General features: G+C 47.1%; 1 protein-coding gene across 8 annotated transcripts in view; it reads left to right on the top strand.

Annotated features, from left to right (window-relative positions):
- Positions 1-26417, top strand: part of Osbpl3 (oxysterol binding protein like 3) — a 163126-nt gene that overhangs the window by 60133 nt on the left and 76576 nt on the right. For 6 of the 8 annotated variants that reach the window (XM_050155461.1, XM_050155455.1, XM_050155459.1 and 3 more), the window contains one exon: positions 22940-23175. In XM_050155461.1, coding sequence (XP_050011418.1) covers positions 23083-23175 — 93 coding nt within the window. In that variant the 5' untranslated portion in view covers positions 22940-23082. Of the gene's footprint in view, positions 1-7701; positions 7845-21588; positions 21654-22939; positions 23176-26417 lie in introns of those variants that run through there. The other 2 variants (XM_050155457.1, XM_050155460.1) reach the window with 2 other exon arrangements.

Here is a 26417-nt window from a genome sequence, read left to right as displayed (position 1 = left end):
CCCCCCCCCCCCCCCCCGCCAGACTCACATATGTGAATGCTTAGTCACCAGGGAGTGGCTCTATTTGAAAAGATTAAAAGGATTAGGAGATGTGGCCTTGTTGGAGGAAGTGTGTCACTGGGGGCGGGCTTTGAGGTTTCAAAAGCCCATGCCAAGCTTAGACTCTCTGCTTATGGATCTGAATGGAGCTCTCAGCTACTCCTCCAGTGCATGCCAGCACGCTGCCACGCTCTCTGCTGTGATGATAATGGGCTAAACCTCTGAAATCATAACTGAGCCCCCATTTTAATGCCTTCTGTCACAAGAGTTGCCTTGGCAATGGTGTCTCTGCCCAGCAAGAGAGTTGTGGCTGAGACATCATCCAAGGTCAGGCAGCCTCTTACAGTTTTAGCTCTTAGCGCTAAGTCTTTTGCCCATTCTGAGTAATTTTTTATACGTATTATATAAAATTTTAACTCCCTCTGACTTCACCCTTCTGACTGTAGATTTTACATTGTCCAGCTATCATTTGTTGCATCGTCTTGGTATTTCTGACAAAAATTAATTGACCCTAGGTATGCGTGTGTACTCTCTCATCTTTTGCCCTGTGTTTCCCTGGACCATCAAGAAAGCCGCCATCAGATGTGGGCCTCTCTCTTGTACTTTTATAGCCAGGCATCATACCAAACCTCTTTTCTTCATAATAAAGGGCTAGCTATCCAGGAGGTGGTAGCACATGCCTTTAATCTCAGCACTCCAGAGGCAGACAGATCTCTGTGAGTTTGAGGCCAACTTGGACTACAGAATGAGTTCTAGGACAACCAGGGCCATTACACAGAGAAACCCTGTCTCAAAAACAACAGCAGCAGCAGCAACAACAACAAAAGAATAGCTGGATCATAAATATGATGGTTTGTCAATCTTACTGATCTCTATATAAACCTTACATCAACATACAGTGTTGGTTCCTGCAACTTTGTAGTAACTTCAAAATCAGAATTGTGAGCCCTTCAGATTTGGGAAAGGATTATTCTTTGATGTGATATTGGTGTCCACTCTTCAACCCCATATGCTTTGAGGCTTTTTTTTTCTTTTTCTGTCTCTGTGAGTCATGCTAGAAATGTTACTTTGAAGCGATCATGCATTCACTTCCAGGTCTGACCTCCTTATTCTATAAATGGTATGAATTCAGACGGAGTTGAAGGTATGCTGAAAGTTTGACCATTTGGGTCCCTTAACCTTGAACTCCTGGCAACTGGATAATACCCAAGAGCACCTAGCATGGTGCCCAGACATGCTAGGTACAAAGCACGAGTCTGCTCCCTCTTCCACCTCCTTCTCAGAGACAAGCTTTCCTTGTATCTTGTTTATTCAGCTCTGAATTCTTGCACAGCGCCAGTCTTTTCCCATGGAGAAGCCGATTGCTCCAAGGTGTGGCTAGGTCTTGAGGAATCTGTACCTCTCCTGGGATGTCGTGTTAGTTTGTCGCCAGAGTCTAGAACTGAGTGTAGTAGTTACTTTTCTCATTCCTATGACAAAATATCCGGCAAAAGTAACTTGAAGATAGGTTATTCTGGCGCACGGTTCAAGAGGACGGTCCATCCTGGCGGAGCGGGCATGGGGACAGGAACCTGAGGCAGCTGCTCATATTACACTTCAGTCAGGAAACAGAGAGAGTCCATGCAAGTGTGGGGTTTATGTTTCCCTTTCATTCTGCCTGAGATGAGGAATGGCACCACCCACTATGGTAGTCTTCCCACCTTGGGTCAGTCTCTCTGGAAGCTTCCTGGTTGGCACATCTAGAGGTCTGTCTCCTGAGGTGGCTCCAAATCCTACTGAACTGACAAGCAGGGTGGGCAAACCATCGCACCGAGCTTGGCCTATAGTAAGTGCTTGCTCAGTGAATGTTTGTTAAGTGAATCCCAGTTGTTGATCCTATTTTTTTATTTGCTTAAAGAAATATAATTCTGATCGCTCATACACACTCTAAGTGTCGCTAACATTTGTCTGAATACTTAAGTATGATATTTTTCACTAGATTTGGTGGGATAATTTTTTTTACCTGACTTTTATGTTTAGCTTCTTTGAGTGGCAAAACCATTTCTCCAAATGGTGTTGTATTTCCGACATCCAGGTGCATCCTTTTTAAGGCAGTTTGGGCCCACTAGAGGATTGGTTCTTAGTACTATAAGATACAGGGGGAAATGGGAAGAAGGGAAGGGGGAGAAGGACAAAGATGTGAGCATGGGATGCTCAAGGAGTTTGGGGTCACAAGGAAGCATACCCTCATCTCCAATGATCACTGATTGACTTTATACAACAGTCATGGTTTGCCTTGATTCTCCACACCTCCAAAGTCTAGACGTGAAACCGTGGACAAAGATTACTCCAGAGTTATTACTGGCTGAGGTAAGCCTGACTCACGACCAAGCAATGGTGCCTGTACTTGTTGAGCTACGACAGCCGTCATGGGCAAACCACCTACGTTTAAAGGGACCATGTTGTCTTGTGGACTCAGAATAATTATATGTGAAACCGAGACAGAGCTCACAGGCTGAAGGCATTGAGAAATGGGTGCTACCTCAAAGAGCGGATTGTATGGCTGAGGAATGAGTTCATCCACGTCAGCAGTTTGGGTTTTGTGATTATAGTTGCTGTTTCTCCTGTAGGTTCAGAGAGCCTTGAGTGTGTCCAGATGAACTGTGACACAGTGTCCTCAAGAGGGTGGGTAGGAGCAACAGCCCTGGAGGGGCCATGGGTGTCTTGTTTACCCTCTTAACCCCAAACCCTTCAGTACTGGCTTTTAGCTGGGCATGTTTTAAATATCACAATGCTGGGTAAGACCTCTGTTTTTGAGTATGGAGTCTGGTTTCTTGGTCTTTGGGGGCTGTGGTTTTTAGGCTAGGTCATTTGTGAGAGTGCGTTTTATTGAAGCTGTGTCTACTGTCCCACTAAGAACTTACATTAGTAGTTGTGACCAAACTGATCTACCTCTGTGTATGTGCACCTAACATTGGTAAAACACTCTCATTTCTTGGCTATAAATACTTGGTTTTATTTTGGAGAGTTTTGTTTTCGAGACATGGTGTCACTCTGTAACCCAGGCTGTCTGGTGTTCCCTATATAACCTAGAATGGTCGTGCACTCATGGCAATCTCTCTGCTTCTTTCCAAGTGCTGGGGCTATGGGCATGTGCCATGACACCTAGCCTTGCTGCTGGTTTCAATCTGTTAATTGGAAAGCTTGTTCTGTTTGGTATCTAACAATCATCAGTGAGTTCAGGGGAGAAGGCAACCAGGGGTAGATTTGGACACATAAAAAGCAAACTGATGATCTGTGCCGCGGAAGAGTATAACACGGGCAGCCAAGGATGGCGTGGGGACAGATAAGTTTGCTATGTTCTACCGCAGAGAAAGCTATGTCCAGTCCAAGAGTAGGGACAGGCAGACTTTTCTGCGTTCTTGAGAACTCCTCCCCCTTCCCTCCCTTTACCCACCCCACCATCTTCTAATAGGAGTTATTTACTTAATGAGAAAAAAAAGGTTGCCAGGGGGAGGGGAAGGGGGTGGGAAGGGACAGAGGGAGGGAAGGAAACGGAAATGACAGCGACAAGACATCTTAGTGGAGGAGCTGCCTCACTTACAGTAAATCTCCTAGCCTGTGGGCTGTGTGTCACCATTGTGATGTGATAGAGGTGGCTGGGATTCCCAGGGGGAGGCAGTTTGCTTTCATGCTTTCAGTCAGAAGCCAGCTCCTGCTGTCTTATCTACACTCAGCCTGAGGTTTCTGCATCGAATGGCTAGCCACAGAAGTGATGCTAGGCGGCCTTTCACACCTGTCACGTGGCTGGTCCCATTTCTCTGTAATAACTGAGACACAATCAGACTAGAGAGCCAGCAAGTGAGGAGGCCAGCGGTGCAGCTCAGTGGGAGCCCGAGGCTGGTGAGTGATGGGCAGAACGAGGGGAGAGATCAGGGAGACAGTTTAGGAGGAGAAGACGCACAGCTTGGAAAAGAGAGCCCCCTTTGAGGTTTGCTTCAGTGGTCTGCCCTTAATTTTGAAAGATCCACCAGAAGAAAAAGTTTAAAGGAAAAAGTACAAAAATCACCCCAAATTCAGCCAGAAAATTACCACAGTGAATATTTATCTTAGGCACACCTCTCTACAGTATAGAGATGAGCGGAGAAGTGATGGTGTAAGGCTGGCTGTAGACAAAGTCTACGTTCCAAAATGAAACATCTGGTGGGTGTGTGTTACTTGAATTTAAATTTAATTTAAGTTTACTTGAAATTAAATTTAAAGAATGGCTGATGCTCTGTGAAGTAATTCTGAAGCAATAAGACTGCATTCTCTTGGGTCAGAAGGGATGGAAACCGCTTAGCCAGTGGCTGGCAGGGTGGCCCGAGGACCATGGAATAGCGCACTAAACAGTCAGGAGCCTTGTGTCCACCCCGACCTGTATTTTTCTGTTTGCCGCTTGTTTTCATGTTGTTAGGATGTAATGTCTTTCTGATGTCTGTGGCTCTAATTCCACCTACTTACCTCCTAATTCCTAATCGATGCACTGTTAACCCTGCGCTTTCTACCGTGGCGTATTATTTCACTAATTTGATGTTTGGTGTATTTCTTCTTTTAAACGAATTTTTGGGTGTGTTCTTCCCTGAGTTTGTGAATTCTTTGTTTTTGAGGATGGTCATTCGTATGTGTTTAGTGTAGAGGGTGGAACCCAGGGGCCACAGGCATGCTGGTCAAATACTCTACCACTGAGTTACACATTTCCATCCTTTATTGACCGTATTTTGAAAGACAGCTCTTCTATTGCCAAATTGTCTTCTAAAGACAATTTATACTCTTTTATAGGGTGCCTTCTTTGAATGAGATTTTTTTTTTTAAAGACAGAGTTTCATGTATTCCAAGCTGGTCTTGAACTGTCTTTGTACCTGAGGATGACTTTGAACCCTTGATCCCCGTCTCCACCTCCAGCAGAGTGCTAGGATTGCAGACGTGCACCACCACGCTTGCTATAGCCTGGAAGATGTACGTGGTAGGTAGACAAATCCCAGGACTTTGTGCGTGAGGGGTAAGTTCCCTACCAACCGAGCTATATCCCTAGTCCATTGAATGGGGAAGCGTCTAAGAATCAATAGTGGAATATAGATTGAGCAGTGGCTAAAATAAAATTGAGTTGGAAATTGGCCACCAAATTATGGATAAATTGGAATACTGTTTGGAAATGGGCTGGTTTTTGGTGAATGTCTCCTGTGTCTGCCACATCCAACGATGCGTGTTGGGCGGCAGCTCTATGGATGTCCAGGACTCTGTACGGTGCCTTGCTCTTGGCTGGGCGCCTTGCTCTTCCTCCCCCCTGCTGTAAAGACCCTTGGCTGGCCAGGGCAGGTTTTCGTTGCCATCTGAAGATAATGGAAAGGGGTAAATATTTTTATCCAGCCACGAGTTGGCAGCTGGTGATTATTGTTCCAGCTGACATCTCTGCTGTTGTCATTGTTCTGGGACACAGTCTTTCACCTTGGATCACAAGCTGTTGTCTTAATTGTGAGCCCTCTTTAGAGAACATTCTGAAATGTCCCGTGAACACCGTGCCTTTTTTTTTTTTTTTTGAATACTTCTAAGTAGTCTTTGTTCCCTCTGTGTTGACACAGCTAGAAGTACCTGTGAGCGTTCTGGGGGCCTATTAGTAAAAACTCTCTGGCTCTCTGGCTGCCACATGGAAACCAAGTCTCGTGTCTTACCCTTTGTGTCATCTTCACTATGCAGGAAAGTAAAGGGAAAGCAAATTGCCTGGCTGCGACTTAACAAGATTGAGCCATTACACTTGGCCATGACTCAGCAGAACTCAGCCGCTGGCTGTGAGAGGGAGAGAGGCAGAGGTTGCACGCCTGCCCCTGTGTTCTCATTTGTGCAACGACAAAGACAGAGAGGGAGGTGGTGGGTGTCTCCCAGTGCTGAGTTCTAAAACTGTTTGCCCAGAATTTAAGTGATTTAAAATTAAACTAAACATACATTTAGTTTGTTGCATAGGCCCCATATCCAGTGTTCAGTGGACGGCCAGGGTGTCTCTCGTGTCAGCATCGCTGAAGTCCTGCTGGGTGGTCCTGGGTAACCCTGGTCCACACACAGAGTGCTCCCTTCCTAGACTGGCCTTCACTCTGTTCTGATTAATGGCTCTCCATAAATTCCCTTGTTCCCTTGGCTTCAGTTGTTCTACCCAGGTGATATTATAAAGCTCTGCTTCCCTGTGGCCCTCTTGGAATCTTCTGATTTCAGGGAGGGGGTGGGACTGGATCATTGCAGTATAGTCTTTGCTAGACAATCCTCAGAGAAGGCCTTCGTGTTTGCAGGTTCTCACCAGAGGGTGGAATGGGGAATTTTGACTGTAATTCCCAATGGAATGGTTCTCTACATTTATTTAGAACCATTTATCCCTTAGAACATCTGCTTCAGCTCCTTATTTCCCTGGGGCTTCTGCCCTTGCTGGGAAGGACAGAACTGGGTTCTCTTCTTTGTTCTCCCCTTCCTGACTGACCCTGCCATCTTAAACATTTTCTTTAAGGCTCAGTTGTCAGTTGAGAACATGCTGAGAAGCCGGGCTGTAAACTGGTGTGGAGGTATGATTATGTAACACACGAGTGCCATTGACTTCTAGTCTAAAGGGAGCTCTGTGTCGTCATTGTACCCAGGCTTGAATTGCAATGTTACATTTGTGTTGGTTCCTGGCTGCCCAGCTAGCTTAGACCTGAAATAATCACACAGAAACCATTATTATGTAAATCACTGCTTGGCCCATTAGCTCTAGCTTCTTATCGCCTAACTCTTACATATTAACTTAACCCATCTCCATTACTCTGTGTATTCCATATGGCAGTGGCGTACCTGCAAAATTTCAGCATGTCTGACTCAGGCAGGGGCTCCATGGCATCTCGCTGATACCGCCCTTCTTCCTCCCAGCATTCAGCCTAGCTTTCCCTGCCTACCTAAGTTCTGCCTTGCTATAGGTCCAGAGCAGTTTCTTTATTCATCAATGGTACTCGCTGCCTACAGAGGGGACTCCCACATCACATCTGTGGTCTGTCAGTCGCTATCAGAACATGCTCTCTTTGATCCACCAATAGATCCATATTACTAAAATGTGTTTGCGTCACCTGAGGGACTTGTATTAGGCAAAGGTGAGGCCTGTGGTTGAGCCAAAAAGCCATCTTCTGAGTTTGACCCAGAAGGCAAGAGTAAGATGCTTCTGGTAGAAGGACCCTGATGGTCATAAGGAGAGTGGGTGTAGCTGCCCACTTACCTACGAGCTCTGTGGTCCCAGAATCTCATGGTCTCCATCTGCCCAGCCTAGAGCCTGCCAGGGATGCGTGCCTGATACTAGTTAGTGCCGTGTAACAAACATTTCAAAACTTTGACAAAGCTATATAAGAGATGAATCTCCACGCAAAAATGTTTGATTTAGGAGTGGATAAGACTTAGAACAGCAGTCCTTGACACATGTGGAGGTCAGGGTGGCCTCTGGCATGTCTGGAGAACAAAGGCAAGATCTCAGGGTGCTACAGTTTGATTGCAAAATGCCCCTCACGGGCTCATGAATTACAGTTGGTCCCCAGCCAATGCCACTGCTTTGGAAAGTTGTGGAAACCTTAGGAGGTGGAGCCTCGCTGGAAGAAGTAGGTCGTTTGGGCACGGGCCTCGAAAGTTATAGCTGATCCTGACTTTCAGCCTGCCTCTCTGCTGCTTGCTGAGCTGAGTCTCTGAGATGTGAGCAAGCAAGCAGCCTTGGGCCCCCACTACCATGGACCCAGCCTCTTTAGCTGCCTCGCCTTCCCCACCTTGATGGACTGAAGTGTCAAACCGTAAGTCGAAATGAGTCCTTCCTCTGTCAAGTTGCTTTTCGTTGGGTGTTTAGTTCAGTGATAGGGAAAGTAAACATTCTAGGAGTTTTATTAGGACAGAGAAATCTAAGTACAATAGTTTGAAAGGAAGTTCATATGTATTTCCCATGCCCGAGGAGCTGGTAAGCACTGCGTAGCCGGTGGTAATGCTGAATATAAAGAATACAATGCATGTTTTAAGGTCGTGATTGACAATTCCATTACCAACTACTTAGAAAACACGAGTCTTTTTTGAAGCCAGGTTTTATTATGTAACTGGTCTTGGCCTCCTGGATGCTGAGATTATAGGCTTGCACCAACATGTTCAGTAAAAAGCTTGTCTTCAGATAAAGCTGAGCATGGTGGTACAGTCCATAACCTTGCATGTGGGAGGCAGAAGGGTTATTGGTTCAAGGCCAACCTAGGTTACATAATGAAACGCTATCTCAAACAAAGTAAACTCCCAGTTTGCTGTGGTGGAGTAGGGTAACAGGGTCAGTTCCTGGAACAATTGATGGTAACTCATTTTATCCGTGGCCTATTGGTGCTGTTTCAGATGGGTGGGCGTGGCAGAATGAATATTCTCCCTTGTGTGCTCACATTCCACAAGTTGGTACGTTAACAAGAATGACAAAATTCCCTTTGCCCCAGATGTACAGTTTGGGAAGGATTCAGAAGAGCTGTGTTCTGTCCCATTCAGTCCAGCTGGTACATGCTCCTTCATACATGTTCACACGTGTGTGGGGGTTGATGCTGGCATGAACTGGGGCTGTCTCAGTTTGTTTCCTGATGGACCTTCCCTTGTATTGCCTTTATACTGGTTACTCTGAACGTGGTGGCTGGGATCAGAGGTGTCCCCTGTGGTCTCATGCTGTGCCTGTTCGGTCCCTAGTCTTTGGTGTTGTTATGAATGGTGAAGTCCCTTTAGCAGTTGTGGGAGTAGGCTGGCTGGTGGGAGTAGGTAGGGTATGGAAGGTGAGCCTTTGGATGTGCTTGCCACCGCTTCCTCTCCTTCTTGTACCATGTGGGCAGAAGCTTCTGCCACTATTCCTTTCCCACTACAATGGACCGAAATCTTTCAGAAGTCATGGGCCAGAGTAAGCTCCGCACCCCTTTAATTCTCTCGCCCTGCACCGTGGGATAGTTGGTAACGAGGAGTGACCGAAACTGACACAGTAACCAAGTTGAAGGGCAAGCGTCTCTGTCTAAGATGGCGGCTGTGTTGCCATTCTTCATGGGGTCTTGGGCATCACAGGATACCACCCCTGCTTTTCTAGCAGCATGAGGAGCAGAGGGCCATCTACTGAGTGAGGTGGCATATCCCTGTCATAGCATGTGGGAGGCAGAGAGACTACAGGTTCCAGGCCAGCCAGGGTTACATAATGAGGCTGTCTCAAACAAAACCAAACCACAGTGTGTTTTGTTTGCTGTACAAGCAACTCAATGGTTACCAAGCCTGTGTAGCAGGATAGAAACTCAAGACAAGATGGAAAGGAACTAAGAGACTGCGTCTTGCACCTTACCCTTCACGGCAGCCGAGAGACTGAGTGACAGTCTCCCTGTCAACACTGGCGGCAGAGGTGCTTCTGGATTTTTCTTAACTTCTTGGCTCTTAGCTGCTAAAATCCACTCCAGGTTTTTCTTCTGTCTTGTTCTGCCTTTTCCTTCTATTTCTACTTCCTTTCATTTTTCCCCCCAGCTTGAAACCTTTGGTGCATCTCCTGTTCGTTTCTCCTCAGCCGTCCTTCTGCGAAGTGTAAAACTTGCTAGGTGGCTCTTTCTCGCCACCTACATTCAGCATGGCCGTGTTTCCTTCCACCAGCGATGGTTGCCCTGGCCATATCGGAACAATACCTCCAGAGTCCATCACAGGACCTTCGTTTTACTGAGTTTGCTTTGAGCTTAGATTCTCAGTTAGGCAGAGAGCAAACCTGAAGTGTGTACACCTGATACGTGACCCAGTCGGGTATTTAGTTTCTTGTTTGAACGCTCAGGTAATGTGTTTATAGAGGATTACTCATTGAGGCTTTTACATTTCCAGAGAGCTGATAAGTACATTTTCATAGGTGGCGGAGAAGTTTTAAAAAGTGTATTTTCACTCTTTGTAGAGACTCCGTTGATAGTCTTTTAAGTTAAATAATAAGACGCAGCGTGCCGTTGAGGATTGTGAAAGCTCCATCGTGCTTCCCCCCAGACAGGCATCAGTTAAGGGAGGGCCATGCCACCCACTGGTAGAATTTAAACCACCAGATGCTATTTTGGTTTCTTGGGTGGTGCTCTCTCTTCTTACCCTTTAGACTACTAAGTCACTTCCTGCTTTGCATTTTAATTTGCTGTAAATTTGATGCCACCGGCCTAGGTCTGGCATTAGACACGCAAGTGAAATTAAACACCCCAAGAAGGGAAGGCAGCTCTGTGAGTAAGTCTATCCCTTCTATGTGGAAGACCACGTGAGCCTGCAGCTCAGCCCTCTGGGAACCTCGGAAATGGCCAGGGGAGCTTGTCAATTCTCCAGAGGATTTGGAAGAATTAATATAAAATACAGCCAGGCTTGGGGGTCTTGTAGCTTAGCATGGCGACCCTGTCCTGAAGCCAATGTCACAGGAAGTGGTCCCATTGGTCCAGCTCCCATCTTTGTCCTGTACATCTTTTTCCAGTTAGCTTGAGTCCCGTCCCATATTCTAGACTTCCACCTAGAACACTTGCCAGCAACCAGTGTGTTCTGCTTTCTTTCGCTCATGCGCAGCTTGTTTCTTCCATCAGAGTGGTTTCACCTTGGAACTGAGCGCGCATTCCTTAGCTTCCTTTGCCGAGGGCCGAGAACAGCCCCGTGCCCCAAGCAGGCGGTTTCTAGATGCACAATGGGTGGATATTTTCCCAGTGTGGCCGCTCTCTTTGACCTTTGAATCTTTTCCTGTGGCATTCTTTATTATTCCATGTTGCCCCGTAAGTGTCTTTTTTGTTTATTTATTAGTATGTGTGCTGTGTGTTTGTGTGTGTGCAGGTATGTGTGCACATGTGTGTGTATGTGTGTAAAGCCCAGAGGTTAGTCTTGTGTGTCTTCTTCGAGTACTCCTCACCTTATTGTTTTGAGGCAGAGTCTCTCACTAAACTTGGAGTTCACAAGACCCAGGGATCCTTCTCTCTCTGCCTCCCCAGTGCTAGGCTTACAGGTGTGTGATGCTGTGTTTCTTATCGTAGGCACTGGGGGCCAAGTTAAGACTTGTTCCTGTAAGCTAAGCATGTTACTTATTATACTATCTCCCCAGATCCTGAGGTTTTTTTGTTTTGTTTTTAAGACAGTCTTACTGTGAATCCAGCATGATTTTTAAACTTCCAGAGGGCAGCGCTTTATAGGCTGTGCCATTCCACCCAACTTCATAAATGTTTCCTTTGAAATATAGAAAAACAAGTGATAATGACCAAAACTGTGGGATGAAGAGACTGGTCCAGTCTTGACTTTTCCATCAGGTATTAGAGTCACAGCTTGGGAACTCCTCTACCCCAATCGTCCCGATCCATTCTGGCTCCGGGGACCACATGGGCCATCCAGGCAGCAGGAAGGATGGCAGTCTACTGGAGAGAACATCATCACTGTGGACTGAGGAGTGGACCACCACTGTGGGCTGAGGAGTAGATCGCCACTGTGGACTGAGGAGTGGATCACCACTGTGGACTGAGGAGTGGATCACCACTGTGGACTGAGGAGTGGACCACCACTGTGGACTGAGTGGACCGCCACTGTGGACTGAGGAGTGGATCGCCACTGTCGGCCCTATTCAGAGAGCAGGGGATTATTTCAGGCAAGCATGATGCTTACCTAGAACTTGAAAACTTTCCTTGTGCAAACAAGGAGAAAGGCTCTCATCCCCAGGGCATCCTATTTCTGGCCTAGAACCCAGTCAGAGAGAAAGTGGCTGGCACTTCTAACTGGGGAGCACAGAGGTGACCCCGAGTCCCAGGGCTGGCATCATTTGTGCTAAATCTGTGAGGCTCAAAACGTTAATAGGATTGAATTCTGTTTTTCTCTCATTAACTGTCCAGATACAGTCACGTCTGTGCTGGGATGGTGACCAGAAAGAATGGCTTTCATTTCTAGGCCGAGTTCTGTGTCCTGGTAGGATGGACCACAGGCACTGAGCGACGTTTCTACCATCAGGGAACAGTGGACTGTGGAGAGGAGAGGGCTCTGGAGGGTGTGCGGGTAGCTGTAGTCCATACCGTTTGACAGGCAGTGAGGATCACAGGGCGAGTGTGTTGGCCAAGAGATTTGCTCACCTGATCAAGAGAGCTGAGTGGAAAATTGGTGAGAAGAAAAAAGGAATGAAAACGTGATGGAGTGGAGAATGATGTGAATGAGAACGTGACGGAGATGACCGCAGTTGTCCGGAGAGTGTGCGGCCCTAGGCAGGATGCAGATGGTGCTTTCTCAGAGACGGCAGAGCCCCTGCTAGAAGGAGGGTTGATTGCTAATTTCCCACTCCAAGTTTCATTCTGCTAAGTCCTGGTGAGCTCTCGACTCCTCCCTCCCCCCATTCGTGTCTTTAGAAGACCAAGAGAGAAAGGCAGGGGCTGTCACCTTTGCAGTTCCTTCCAGCCCAATAGAGAAGCATCAACCAAAGATGTAGAATGCTGGGGACGGGTGATGAACGCCACAAAGAAACATGCTTTAGATATGGCTGAGTACTCTACAGACATTTCAGAGGTCACAGAAAAGAAGAAAGGAGAAGGAAGACACATCCGCGAGATTCTCTAACCTGCAGTCTAACCCGGAATGATTCCAGTGGACAGGAAGTGGGGCACATGCCTGTGGGAATACACGTGTCCACATGAAGAATGTGTTCCCGGCTTGACGGTTCTTGTTCGCGATCTTTTCAGTAACTTTTCCAGGGAGTGTAAGGACAAATAAAATTCAGTCTGTAAGTGGGATGTGCACCAGCATCTAGCAGTCAGGATACAAAGTGTGACTCAGACTCCAGGAAACATGACTAATACTTTCATAGACCAAGTAAAACTGGAGTCCAAAAGAGAAACAAAGCCATTTGGGGATAGGGAGAGGGGGAAGAAAGGTTTCATGGAGAGGGTGCTGGCTCAAATGGTCCAAGGAGGATGGAGGACATTTCTGCAGAGGGGGGAGAGAAAGTGGGTGAGGAGTTCTGTGAAGGATAAAAGGATACGATGGTGGGAACACCAGGTACCACGAGCTTTTATGAGTGTGAGCCTTCGGAGATGGAGTTTGGGTAAGAGCAGCTAAAATGCAGTTCTTGGCATCTGCCAAGGACCACGTTGGGCATTTCAGTCATTTTAGAACCTTGTGATGCCTGCCTGTCGCCAGTGCCTGTTTTCAGGTGAGAATGTGACTCACACATTTAGTAGTGTGTGTGCATTAAATGTCAAAGAGCTGGAGTCCAAAGCCCTCCATCTAACTGTGTTGTGGCAAGTTTCTCATAGTGGCCTTGCAGCTCTGCTTACCCTCTGCACGTCGGCACTACAGGGCAGGAGAGAAAGCCCGGAAGGTGACTAGGACAATGGACGGAAAGCTGAGCTGAAACAGTGGGAGAAGTTGAGTGATTCTCAAACCCCATGGGGGCTGACGATGGATGGGTGGTTTTGAGAATAAAGGAATGTAAAGCCAATTGGAGGCGATGAGTGTCAGGGAGAACCATACTCTGTGGTATTTGGGGGGTCTGGGGGAGGCAGTTTGTTGGGATTGGGGGGCATTGTTTGGGAAGTCAGAAGCAGGTGCCAGTTTGACTTCCAAGGGTCAGGAGGTTTGATGTTGGAGGGACCAGTGCAGGGCCACTCAGCGGGCAGTGGGCTGGAGGGAAGGGAAAGAGCTGTATGACAGCTGCCTTCAAGACACTGGGCACAGGTAAGATTGCCAAAAGCGGAATCTTAGAAAAAGAATTCAATAGCATAAAACTTTAGTAAATGCTCATATGACTAGATAAGAAAATAGAGAAGAATCAGGAAGAACCGCTTGGCTCTAAGAAGAGGTCACCTCCTCTTCTCAGCAGCTTTGCAAACAATAGCAAGGGTATAGAAACTACCCAAAGCCTAGAGGCAGGCAAGTGCATCAGGAACACAGTGCCAGCGTGTGGCCTATCATATGACCACAACAATCTTACAGCAGGGAAAAAATGGGTGACGTGTTAAGTGAAATTGACCAGTTACAGAAAGATGAACACTGAGTGACTCTGTTTATGTAAGACATCTGAAATCATTGCTTTCACAGAAGTGATGGTTGCCAGGGCCCGGGAGGCGGGAGAGAATAGGAAGTTACTGGTGGCTGCAACGTGATTTTGCAAGGTGAGTTGTAGAGAGCCGGTGTGCAACCTTGTACATAGGTACAGGTTAATAAGCCTGTGAGGTACACCTTAAGTCTCCCAACTTCACATTAAGAATCCTGACCACAGTAAAAGTAAATGCACAAAACGTATTAGGTGTTATACACACATACAAATATGTGTTTAACGGAACCAGGAAACACACTGTCCAGCACAGAGTCTGGGAAAGCCCCAGGATTGCTGCACAAGTGTGCTAGAATTATGTGTGCAGAGCTGGCATTTGCAGTGAGCTGGGCTCCCATAAGAAGCTAAGCATGAATGCAGTTCTGTAAGCCTGGATCCCAGACCCAGGACACAAACAGAAGCTTCCGGGATTGGTTCTTTTTCTTCACAAAACAGCGACTTGGGTTGTTCCAATCTCACTCTTCATCCATCTTTGTTCTAAGGGAGCTAACTGGAAAGCTCAGGCTGAACATGGGCAACATCATTGTGAGCCAGTGGTGAGGCAGCAGGGGGCAGGTACCCAGGTGAGTCAAGGGATCTGTGCTCGGCTGGCCTCAACACGCAGCAGAGGAACCGCTCACACTGAGGATAGAACATGTCTGGGTACTGCTTAAGATGTGTGCAGTTACCCTAGTTTCTGTTTTTGGTTATGTTATTAAATCATCAAAATACCACAGGTGCTATACTCTTATTTCTTCAAGTTGAAACCTGAGGGCTGGAGGGGGAGACCTGTCTCAGGGTCAGGAGAGAAAGATTTCTTGATACCATGGAGGTGATTGGGTACTGTGGAATTTGAATAATCATAGTTCCTATATATGAGGCTTCATTGGCTTCATTGAATGGTCAGTCATCAGGAATGTTACTATTTGAGAAGGATTTGAAGGTGTGGCCTTGTTGGAGGAAATGTGTCACCAGGGGTGGGCTTTAAGATAGTAGCCCTGGCCAATCTCAGAAGTCTGTGTTTTGGTTTTCTGGGGAGGGACATGAAAAAAATCTTGCCTTGTGATTTAGTGTGGGAATGGGGATTGGAAGCATACAGAATTGATGATTCTACCCGCAGATTGGAACAGTGGTTCTTAACCTGTGAGTGGTGACCCCTTTGGGGGTTGCATATCAGATGTCCTGCATATCAGATATTTGCATTATAATTTATAACATAACAAAATTCTAGTTATGACGTAGCAACAAAATTAATTTATGGTTGTGTGTTGAAATAGGAGCGGCGGGGCTGCGTCCCCAGCACCCCGCCTGCCTGCTAGCTCATGCCCGAAATAACAACACACAAACTGTATTTATTTAAACACTGCTTGGCCCATGAACTCTAGCCCTTACAGGCTAATTCTCGCATCTGGACTAGCCCATTTCTAATGATGTGTGTAAGCACCCCAAGGTGCGTTTACCGGGAAGATTCTAGCCTAAGTCCATCCTGGGTCTGAGCTTCATCGCGTCTGCGTCTGCCATAAAGCGCAGAGCTATCGCGTCTACCCTGGAGAGCTGAGCATGGCGTCTCTGCTCCAGAGAGCAGAGCTGTCGGGTCTCTCCAGGAGCAGAGCAGAGTCTGACCTCACTTCCTCTTCCTCCCAGAATTCTATTCTGTTTACTCCTCCCACCTATGCTTTAACTTATCAGGGCCAGCCAAGCAGTTTCTTTATTGCTCAATGACCTTCCTCCATCAGTTGTGGGTCACCACAACATGAGGAGTGATATTAAAGGGTTGCAGTGTTAGGAAGGTTGAGAACCACTGGCTTAGAGAGTGGATAAACAGCCAGCCAGAATGCTGTGACTTGGAATGGTGTCTAGGGTCTCCTCCAACCTCCTGAGGAATGAATACCAGATACTCAGGATTTGATGCTGAGGGTAGAATATTAATCTGTGCAAGTGGTGCTTTCCTTGTGCATCCAAGTCGCCTGGAGGACGGGTTGTTTGAGATTCTGCAGTCCGTGGTACAGTCTGGGGCAACACATTTCGAATAAGCTCCAAAGTGAGGCTGATGCTGTTGGTCCCAGGACCAGCCTTTGAAAAGCACATGTCTGGTGGAATACAAGACTATCTGCCGTATCACAGTCACAAAAGAAAGTACTGGTCCATATAAGCAGAGACTGCTCATTCATTTCCCAGCCTCCCAGACCCAAATAATCACTGAGAAACTATATTCATTGCAACACTGCTTGGCAAACAGCTTACACATATTCCTACATAGCTCTTATATCTTAAATTAACCAATTTTTATTAATCTGTATATCATCGTGAGGCTGTCTGTGTCTTACTGGAAAGGTTCTGGTGAGGTCCTTCTCCTTCGGCAGCTACATGGCATCTCCCTGACTCTTCTCTTCTTCTTCTTCTTCTTCTTCTTCTTCTTCTTCTTCTTCTTCTTCTTCTCTCTCTCTCTCTCTCTCTCTCTCTCTCTCTCTCTCTCTCTCTGTTTAAATTTCCTGCCTGGCTTTATTCTGCCCTGCCATAGGCTGAAATAGCTTCGTTATTAACCAATGGTAATCAAACATATTCACAGCACACAGAGGGAATCCCACATTATCTCCAAAGTAAGAGAAGGACTGAGAATACCGGCTACATGTCTCAGACAATGCACACACACACATCGCCCTGGGAGTGTTAAACAATGATCATGACTCAGAAGTATCCAGAAGCAGGTCAACATTAGCACAATGGAATTTAATAATGATGATGGTATGAGAAAATGGTGAACTCTTCAATGCCAGTTAAAGGAAGTAAAAGAGTCTTGTTTAGGAGAAACAAGCCCAGCTCCTCAGCATTTCCTACGACTTGCCAGTCCTAGAGAACTGTAAAGGCATTGGTGCCAGAGAGAGCTGGGAGCATCTCTTAGAGTCAAGGCTCAAAGCCAAATTAATAATTTCAGTAGGTGAGAATAGTGACACATATCTAAACCCTTACACTCAGGAGGCAGAGGCAGGCCTGGGCTAAACAGAATGCCTCTGTCTTAAGAAACAAACAGGCATGAAGACAGAGACAACAATAACAGTTTCAGTGGACTCAAGGCAAGGGAGTGACTGCAGCCTTATGTTCTCTCTGGAACAATGGATCTTGTCTTTTAGTAAGGGAAGCACAAAGGCCTATCGTGAGAGTTTCCATCTATGCTCCCAAGGGCTGGAGACAACGCGTGGGAAATGACTAATGAAGAAGCCACTGCGTAGAGTCCGGAGATAGAGCTCAGTGGTCAAGAGTACTTGCTGCTCTTTCAGAGGACCAGGGTCGAGTTCCCAGCATCTGCTTAGGGCATCTCATAGTTACCTGTAAACTCCAGCTCCAGGAGTTCCGATGGCCTCTTCTGGCCTCCACAGGCACCTGCATGCCTACGGCTCTCATGCATATCGTTCAGGCCCACGCATACGCACGGAGTAAATAACCCTGTGTTTAAAAAGATGTGGCTGTTTGTTTGCTGGGTGGCAAGTGAAGGTGGTAACCTGTCTGATGTCGGGTATGGTGGGCAGGTGGCTGGCGCTTTCCTCTCTAGTTACAGAGAGGAAATGAGAAGCAAGGTATGGAAGGTACAGTGAGATGAATTTCACTTCTAAACATTGGAAAACCGCACTTTAGCAACTAAGTCAGAATATCGTTCCTATCGTGGGGGGAGCCAATGGAGCTAATAATATGCAGTGTCATAGAAAGAATGCTGGCTTTGGGTGAGAATTCCCCCTGGGGTTCCACAATTCTGGGAGTGGCTGGCGGAGGGTTTGTACTTTTTGTTCAGTCCGTAGTGGCAAATGAATGACCCGGGCCTGGACTTGGACACCGCTGCCAAGTGCTGTTCACAGCTTCACCTGTGGGCCTTGCTGAAGTGGCTTCTGAAGGACCAGGAAGGAGCCGGTGGCAGAAATGGCATCCTGTCTGGATAGGCCACGTGGGGCAGTCATCTGGATCAGTAGACTGACTCCTGTCTTCCCCAGAGGGAGAGGCTACAGTGAAATGCGTTCTTCCGGGAGCTGCCCTGTGGGTGCCGGAGTGGAGGCTTTGACTCTGCGCTTCAGTGTCTGTCCCCAGGGACAGTCAGGCACTGTGGTCAGATAGATCAGAAAGGTCAGCAAGTACTGCATATAGGTCAGCACTACTCGTCAATATCTGAGGTGATTGCAGGCACCACCAATGCCCAGAACCTTCTGATCCTGAGACATTTAAGTCACATCACCGAATCTGTCCTTCCGATATGTAGTGTGTCTGAAGTGGAGCTGTCCTGAGATGTTCTCTGAAAGGGCCCACGCCTGTGTCAGAATACTTTCTTTCACCGTAGCATAGGAGTGGGTACCCCACTGTGATTTTCTGGTGCCAATTCAGGGCATAATTTATCTGCTGTGCTGAACTATTGCTAATTATCTAGAACTCTATGCCTCTGTGCCTTCTGGTCTTCAGCTGTGCAAGGAAAACCTTGCCCAGCGTCTGAGTGCAGACCCCAGCCCTGATAGCTGAACAAGGAGCTGGGTTATAGGCCACTGTTTCCCGTCTTTGTTGTCTTTGTTAACCTTTGTTGTTAGTGTTAACCTGGTGTGCGTGCATGTGTGTGTGTGTGTGTGTGTGTGTGTGTGCATATAGAAGTCAGAGGTTGAGGTCAGGTGCCCTCGCAATCACTCCCCATCTTATTTTTTGAGACAAAGCCCCTTAGTGAATCCATAGCTTGCCAGCTCAACTAGACGGACTGCCTAACAAGCCCTAGGGACCCGCCTGTCTTGTGGTGCTGGTCCACACCATCCCTCCAAGCTTTTCTGTGGGTGCTGGGAATCTGAACCCAGGTCTTCCTGCCTGCATAGCAAGTGCCTTATAGACTGAGCTGTCTGCCCCACCCTTGTCCTGCTTTGGGGGACAGCCAGTGATGATGAAATGTGTGACCTTCCCCTTCTTGCTGTATCTTCTTCCAGAGGGAGCTCATTGCTCTGATGGTTTACAGCTAGGGCTCCTCGGTTGTGTGTGGTTTGTTGAAATGATAACTGCTTTACAGTCCTTATTTCTTTACAGTCCTTATTTCTTTACAGTCCTTATTGGCTTTGGGTTGAACGAGGCATGGAGGTCTTGGACTGCAGAAGCCAGGAGAGGAGGGGATGGGACTCAGGTCTGTCCATTCGGTCCAAACCTGACGCCTTAGGTTTTTATTTTTTTTTTCTCTCATTTCCTTCTTACGGTGTCCTGAGAGACGAAGAGTACTATTTCCTGTTTTGCGTGGGAAAAACCCTCCACCAGATCAAGGAAGTGGCTTTCTTTCTAAAGGTACATTCTGAAGTAGGAGAGCACCAGTTCAAACGAGGCTCCTGCCAAGGTGTCTTGCAGTGTGCACGCCGCCCTCCATTCTTTCCCAAATAGTGTCTCCTTTTTCATGTGAAGTTCAAAAAGAAATGTCTCCTAGGATCATCTCGTAAATATGTTGGTCTTTATTCTGACCCATTGAAAAACATTTTTCAGAAGACTTAGTTATTTTATGTGTGTGAGCATTTTGCCTGAATGTATGTCTGTGCTTCATGTGTGCGTCTAGTGCCCCCAGAAGAGGGTGCATGAGCCTCTGGAGCTGGAGTTACCGTGACTGTGAGACACCCTACGGGGATCAAACCCAGGTCCTCTGCAAGAGCGGCACATGCTGCTAACTGATGGGCCATCTTTCTAGTCCTCTTCCCCACGTTTTGCTAGGACTCTGTTCTCTTAGCTCCCCCAAAAGGCATATGTTTGCATAATTATGCTCACTGAACTTGTAGCTACAGCTGGTTTCTCATCTTTTTAAAGAAGCGAACAGCAGTGGAAAAGGCCGCAGTCCAGCTCTGAGGCCTGACAAAGTATCTTTACATTGGCCAGGGTGCATCTGGCTTTTCCCTCAGATATGGAGGCTCCATGCTTTAGAAAAATGGGAGAGTGTGGTCTCTTCCTTCCCAGCTCGGCGATGAGGCTGACTCGAAAGCGGGCTGACACCGAATTCTGCCACAGATCAAACACTTGTAAAAGACAACATCCACAAAAGCCTCCAAAACACCCATGAGGCCCCTCCAGCACACCACAAGAATTTGTAGAGATTTATGAGCACATACCTTTACGAGGGCGGAGGGAATCAGGTCCAGGAGATTCCAGAGCTTCTGGGAGCTACAGGATGCTCTGTTTCTGAAGCCAGGTGGTAGTTATGCACTTGCAGAAGTCAATTCTTTATGTACTCAAAGATTGGTGCACTTTCTTGGGAAACCTCAGCAAAAGAAAAATGGATATATATGGCCATTGTTTGTGACAGGGATGCGGTTACATTTTGCTCCAATCAGCATGTTCCTTGAGTTAGATAGAGGTTTTCCCATCCAAGGGTCACTGGGTCAGATGTGAACACTAGTCTTTCGTGGGTTGGTCCTCATTTCAGCATCCCAGAGATTCCCGAGTCATCAGCTCAGGCCCCTGGCCCCATGTGCTGCCTGAGGAACTTATCATTCATTACAGCTTTCCTAGGTCAAGACAGTCAAGACAACTACCTGAAGTAGAAGACGTCCCTTAGTCGAGGCCAGCCCCCTAAAGTGGGTCCATCCTGACCCTGCAGAGCTCCTGAGAGTGGATGCAGGGGTCCTTCTTAGTCCTAGCTTAGCCCTGAAGAGCCCCCGTGAGTGGGTGTGGTACTGGTCCCTGTACAATGAGCAGCAGTGGCACCTGGGACCCCTACACACGAGATACCGCTCCTTTGTTCTTGGCTCTGAGAACGACCCCATCTTCTTCCTAGACTGAGTTTCCTTTGCCTTTTAGAGGGCAGCAAGATCCTAGGGAACAAAATACCAGTATTTTCCTGGCTCCTACCCTTGGGCTGCTTTAGGAACGGGTATGGGAGGAAACAGGGAAAGAGAAAGGGGTGTGGTTCTGGCAGAGACCTTCACCCTGAGTGCCAAGTCAAGAGTATCAGCTTTAGCCCACTCCGAGCCCACTTGGCCTGCCTGAGAGTTCGCTGCAGAGTAAGATTGGCCAGGTCAGGAGGTAACAGTGACCCCGCTCGCTCATCAGTTGCCTGAGTGGGGTCTGGACTTCTCCTTTGGCAGGGTTTCTTGACTCCCATGACTCATTTTGCTGTCCAAGGCATTCTCCCTCCTTCACAGATCACACATACCTCTCCTCCCATGTTCGCCTTTATCAGAACCTTTGGCTAAAAAAAAAAAAAAACAAAACCTAGCACACACAGACAGAGATCTGTGTTAGTATCCCTAGTCCACTGTGGACATGTTGTCATAGTGATGACTGTACACACACACACACACACACACACTCAATTGTCAAGGATACCTTTGGGTACTTCCCCCCCCTTTCTTAGACAATAGGCAACAGTGTCAACGCACTATTAGTACGCCTTTCCCGCTTCTCTTGGCACTTTTAAACTAGTTTACTTTCCCCCTAATTCAGCCATACTTAGTCACGCCCTGTAAGTAGAGCTAACTTTATGCAGAGCCAATGTTGTTTGCTTTCAGGCTTATTCACTGTTGGGGCCAGCCGGTGATGCTGTCAGAGATGGAGAGGAAGTTAGTGTAACTTGGTACGTTGGTTACTTTTCTGCTGTTGTGATAAAACGTAAAACAACAAAGGCGACTTATAGATGGATAGCTTTACTTGGGATCGTGGTTCCAGAGGGATGGCCTAAGCGACAGGAAGCTGAGGATTCACATCTTGAATCACAAGCAGAAAGAGTGAACAGCAAGGAACAAGAAGCCTTAAACTCTCAAAGCCCAAACCTAGTGACATGCTCTCTTCAGTAAGGCCACACCTCCTAAAAGCTCCTAAACCAGCTTCCAAAACAGTGACATCAACTAGGGACCAAGTGTTGAAATGAACCTGGGCTTGGGTGGGGTGTCTCACCAAACCACCATGTATGGGAATTGACTTCTATGACTATAAGGCCCTTAATTTATTTGTTGAGATTTAGAGTTCTCACTGCACTGTTTTGATTTTATCTTACGGCTTTAATGTAAGCTGCCAGAGAGACATTACAAGATTTGAGTATTTATTAATTAGTCCCATTTGATGTCCTATCTGACTAATTGGTTCTTGGACAATCTTCTTTAAAAACTGGACTTATGTGAACACTATAACTGGATGGGTTGGATAAAATATAATTCACTGTTAACATGGGTGGGGAAGTTGTGGAATTTGGTTGAACTGTGTTTAGTAAGGTCCTGGCCTTCTGCGGCTCAAACCAAACACATTCATTACTCTTAACTCAAGGCTGCGGATGAAGGTGGTGCTTCCTGGGATATCTCTGTGAAGTCTCTCCCTCAGTGTAAGACTCCCCATCGCTGCCTATAACTAGGGCAGCTGGCAGACTCAATAGCGACTTGGAAGTGGGCTACCCGTCTAGGCTCTGGTCAGTGATTTTCCCCATGCTGGGCACTTTGCCATACATGAATTCAGTGCATCAGAGATGGTGTAACAGCGCTCACTGCAGTGTCTGGCCACTAGGGGCACACCTCTTTCCAGCTCCTCGTTTAAAGGCTCCTCCTGCTATCTGAGTGATCTGGGTAGTGACCTGACTTAATAGAGGCTCTGTGGTCTTCCCTATAAAATAGAGATGCTGCCCTCCCGTCATACTGTTGAAGAATGAGACAGTACTTGTGGGAATCCTTGTTATAGCGTTTGGCAGTGACTAGCATGTACCCTATCCACTAATCACTGTTTTAATTACTAGTATGGGGGAGTTGCAGAGTTTCTTTTGACCACGGGAGTCTATAATATGTGGTGTGGCCTCATTGCTAAGTAGCTAAGTAGAGGTGATGTCTAACCTCTGTGATTCTTTAACCTCTCCAATTACTTTTCTGTTGGTTTTAGGGATTTCCTCCGAGACATCCAACATGGTTTTTAGACACAGGGGATAGGAGCTGACACCTGCCCGCGTGGCCTTCACCCTCTCCGCTTCACCGTCTTCTCATGGCATTTTGGCTGCGCTGAGCCCAAGTGACCAGCTCTTCATAATGAGTGACGAGAAGAACCTGGGTGTGTCCCAAAAATTGGTTTCTCCTTCAAGAAGCACAAGTAGCTGTTCCTCCAAGCAAGGAAGCCGACAGGTAACCCTTGAACTCTTGTTGCTCTTCAAATGCAAAATTGAATCACAAGGCTTTGCAGGTAAAGGTGTATGTTCCCCTGGGAGACTCGGGCTCTCAGTTCAAGAGCAAGCACTTATTCACATACCTGGTTACAGGATGAGAATCAATTCGTGTTCGCCCGGGTTCTGAGAGCTACATTTGGCTCTTTGTGTTTTTTATTCCGCCTTTGCGGCTATGTACCAATGCAGGTGCTAACATTCCCAGTTTCCCTCCAGGGAAACGGAATTATGCCAGCCAGAGTACCTGCTCCAGAGAAGACCAGATGCCAAACCAAATTGCCACCTCTTTTGCTCTAGGGCCCTCCTTTTCTTTTTTAGTGATTTATTCATTTTTATTTTATGTGGATGAGTGTTTTGCCTGCGTGTTATGTTTGTGCGCCTCATGTGTATAGCGTACACAGAGGATAGAAGACGGCATTGGTTTCCCTGGAACTGGAGTTGTTATACTTATTGTCAGTTGCCATTGTGGGTGCTGGGAACTTAGCTCCGGTCCTCAGCGAGCGTGGCAATACTCTTAACTGCTGAGCCATCTCTCCAGCCCTCCCACCTTTCCTTATACCCTATCAGCCAACATAAGCAGCAATCATGTATCCAATCATCAAGTATCTATCTAATCATCAAACATCCCCCAAACCCCGCTTCTTTCTATTCACCAAGCGTTTGAGGAAAGCTTGTACCTCCAGATTGCCTGTGAGGAGCTAAGTCCTCTCCTGCTTCCTTTTCTAATGGGCTGAGGGAAGCCGGCCAATGGGGAAAGAGTGACAGGAAGAGAGCAGTCAAACAGGACAGAATTAAGTCCTAAGGAACCGACTGTGGTCACTGGTTGTTTCATGGTTTCCTTTCCAAGGAAGCTCCGGAGAATCTGGCTTTGTTGGCAGATTTGCTCGTGTCCAATCCGCAGCAATACGGGCATATCAGTGACTATGATCTAGCCAGCTTCACCAAATCGGGAGCGGGGAGGCACAGGGGATAAAAAAGAAAACTGGATTTTTCAACCTGAGAAGCCTTGGTATTTACTGGCTCTATGGGCATTGCCTTTGCCATGGGAAGTTGTGGCCTAAGAATTTGCTTTTGTCCAGATTTGGAAGCCATAATTAAGCTGTGGCCCAAGGGGAACGTTGCACAGTGGTGACTCAGCTAAGTGTCTCTTAGTTTGAACATTTGTCTCAGTCAGGGAGCTTGCCATCCACAGCTCCATGATTCTCGACACATTAAATTTTGCTGTGAGCTTGACATGTAGGGGGCCCTTTAAGATCTCTTTTGAGAGTTAAGAAAGAGTGTGGGTTTTTTGTTTATTTTTATTTTTTTAGTATTTATCTTTGTGTGTCTGTGGGCGCGTGTGTGCTCACGTGTTTCTGTTGATGAATATGGCTGCACCTGTGCCATGATGTGCATGTGGAGGTTGGAGGGCAATCGCAGCATAGATTCTCACCTTCTGCCTCATCTGAAACAGTCTCGTTGTTTCTCTGGTGCATACACCAGGCTTGTTGACCATAAACCTCCAGGGACTCTCCTATCTATCTCTGCTTCTCATCTTGTATGAATGTTGACGTTTTGGACGCTTGTGCTGTGACGTGTCTATAGCGAGCAACTCAGGCCCTCGTGTGTGTGTGTGTGTGGTGGCTAAGTGTGCGTTTGTTTGTTGTTTGTCAGAATGGCACAAACTCAGGTCATCTCAGAAGGTGAAACCTCAGTTGACAAAAATGCCTCCATTAGATTGCCTGTAAGCAAGTCTATGGGGGCATTTTTTTGATTAATGATTATGGGCACTGATCATTAATTAGTGTAGACAATACTTCCCCTAGGCAGTTACCCCTCAGTTGTATAAGAAAAACAAACCAAGCAAGTCACAGGGAGCAAGCCAACAAGCAGCACTCCTCCATAGTCTCTGCTTCAGTCCTTGCCTCCAGGTTCCTGGCCTGCTTGGGTTCCTGCCCTGGCTTCCCCCCCTGATGGACTGTAATCAGGCCGTGTAAGCCAAATAAACTCTTTCTTCCACAAGTTGCTTATGGATGTGGTCTTTCTCACAACGGAGGAAGCAAACTAAAACATGTGACAAGCACTTTTCCTCACTGACCTAACTTCCCTGCCTCTGGGATATATTTTAAAGACTGAATTTGTTGCTGACTAAATCACCATAGGTCCCAAGAGATCTGCCCTCCTGGGAATGGCTGTGCCTGCCCCCTTGGCCAGCACTCAGAACTGGGGAAGAATGTCATTTGTCGCCCACCCTGGCCACTTACTCCAAGCAGCATGTCTCCTTCTGCCTTCCTTTGCTCCACAGGGAGCATAGGTCCTGCCAAGTAGCAAAGTGTGACAGCCCCGCAGGAACTGTGGCTTTTCCAGCCTCATTGCAAACACTCTTTCTAGAGTGTTCATTGAGATTGGTTGATGGGTTTTCATAATGCTCTTTTCTCTCCCAGTTTCCATAGAAACAGCAAGAGGGTCCCATCCAGTTCATCAACGTTTCTTGGCCAAGCATCACGGTCATTTTTTATAGTAGACCTTCCGCTTTGATCTGTGTAATCAGCACACACAGTTGCCTTATGCGCTGGTCAGGGTTTTGTCAGCTTGGCACAAATGAGAGCCACCTGGGAGGAGGGACCGTCCACTGCAGAACTGCCTTTAGTGGATTGACCTGTAGGGATGTCGGTGGGACACTGACCTCATTGCTGGTTGATGCAGGAGGGACCCTCCACTGCAGAATTGCCTCTAGCGGACTGACCTCTAGGTATGTCGGTGGGATGTTGACTTGATAGCTGGTTGATGCAGGAGGAACCAGCCCACTGTGGGCGGTGCCACCCCTGCACGGGCGGTCCTGGATGGTATGAGAAAGCAAGCGGATCCAGTCACGGGGAGCAAGCCAGTGAACAGTGTTCCTCCAGGTTCCTCCCTTGGGTTTCTGCTCTGACTTCCTTCAGGAATGGAAACATCAGGACATAGAAGCCCAATAAACCCTTTCCTTTCCAAGCTGCTTTTGGTGTGGATCACAGCAGAGGAAAGCAAACGAGAACACTTTGTTAGCGTGAATGTTAATATTTCCTCCATGACAGAGAAAGTAGAGAATTCAATATATTTACTTGACAGCTAGCCTGAATTTAGTTATAAAACCTTTATTTAATTTGGAGGGACTGTGTACTGAGTCTCCCCACCATCCCATTTTCAGACAAAGGAAAGTGTTCTGACCCAGGACGTGATGCCCCT

Source organism: Alexandromys fortis, unplaced genomic scaffold, assembly GCF_014885135.2.
Source record: "Alexandromys fortis isolate MF-2015 unplaced genomic scaffold, M_Fortis_MF-2015_v1.1 scaffold_93, whole genome shotgun sequence".
In the NCBI taxonomy this organism is placed as follows: Eukaryota; Metazoa; Chordata; class Mammalia; order Rodentia; family Cricetidae; genus Alexandromys; species Alexandromys fortis.
The sequence above is the reverse complement of the archived record's forward strand: the minus strand, read 5'-3'. Positions and strand labels throughout refer to the sequence as shown.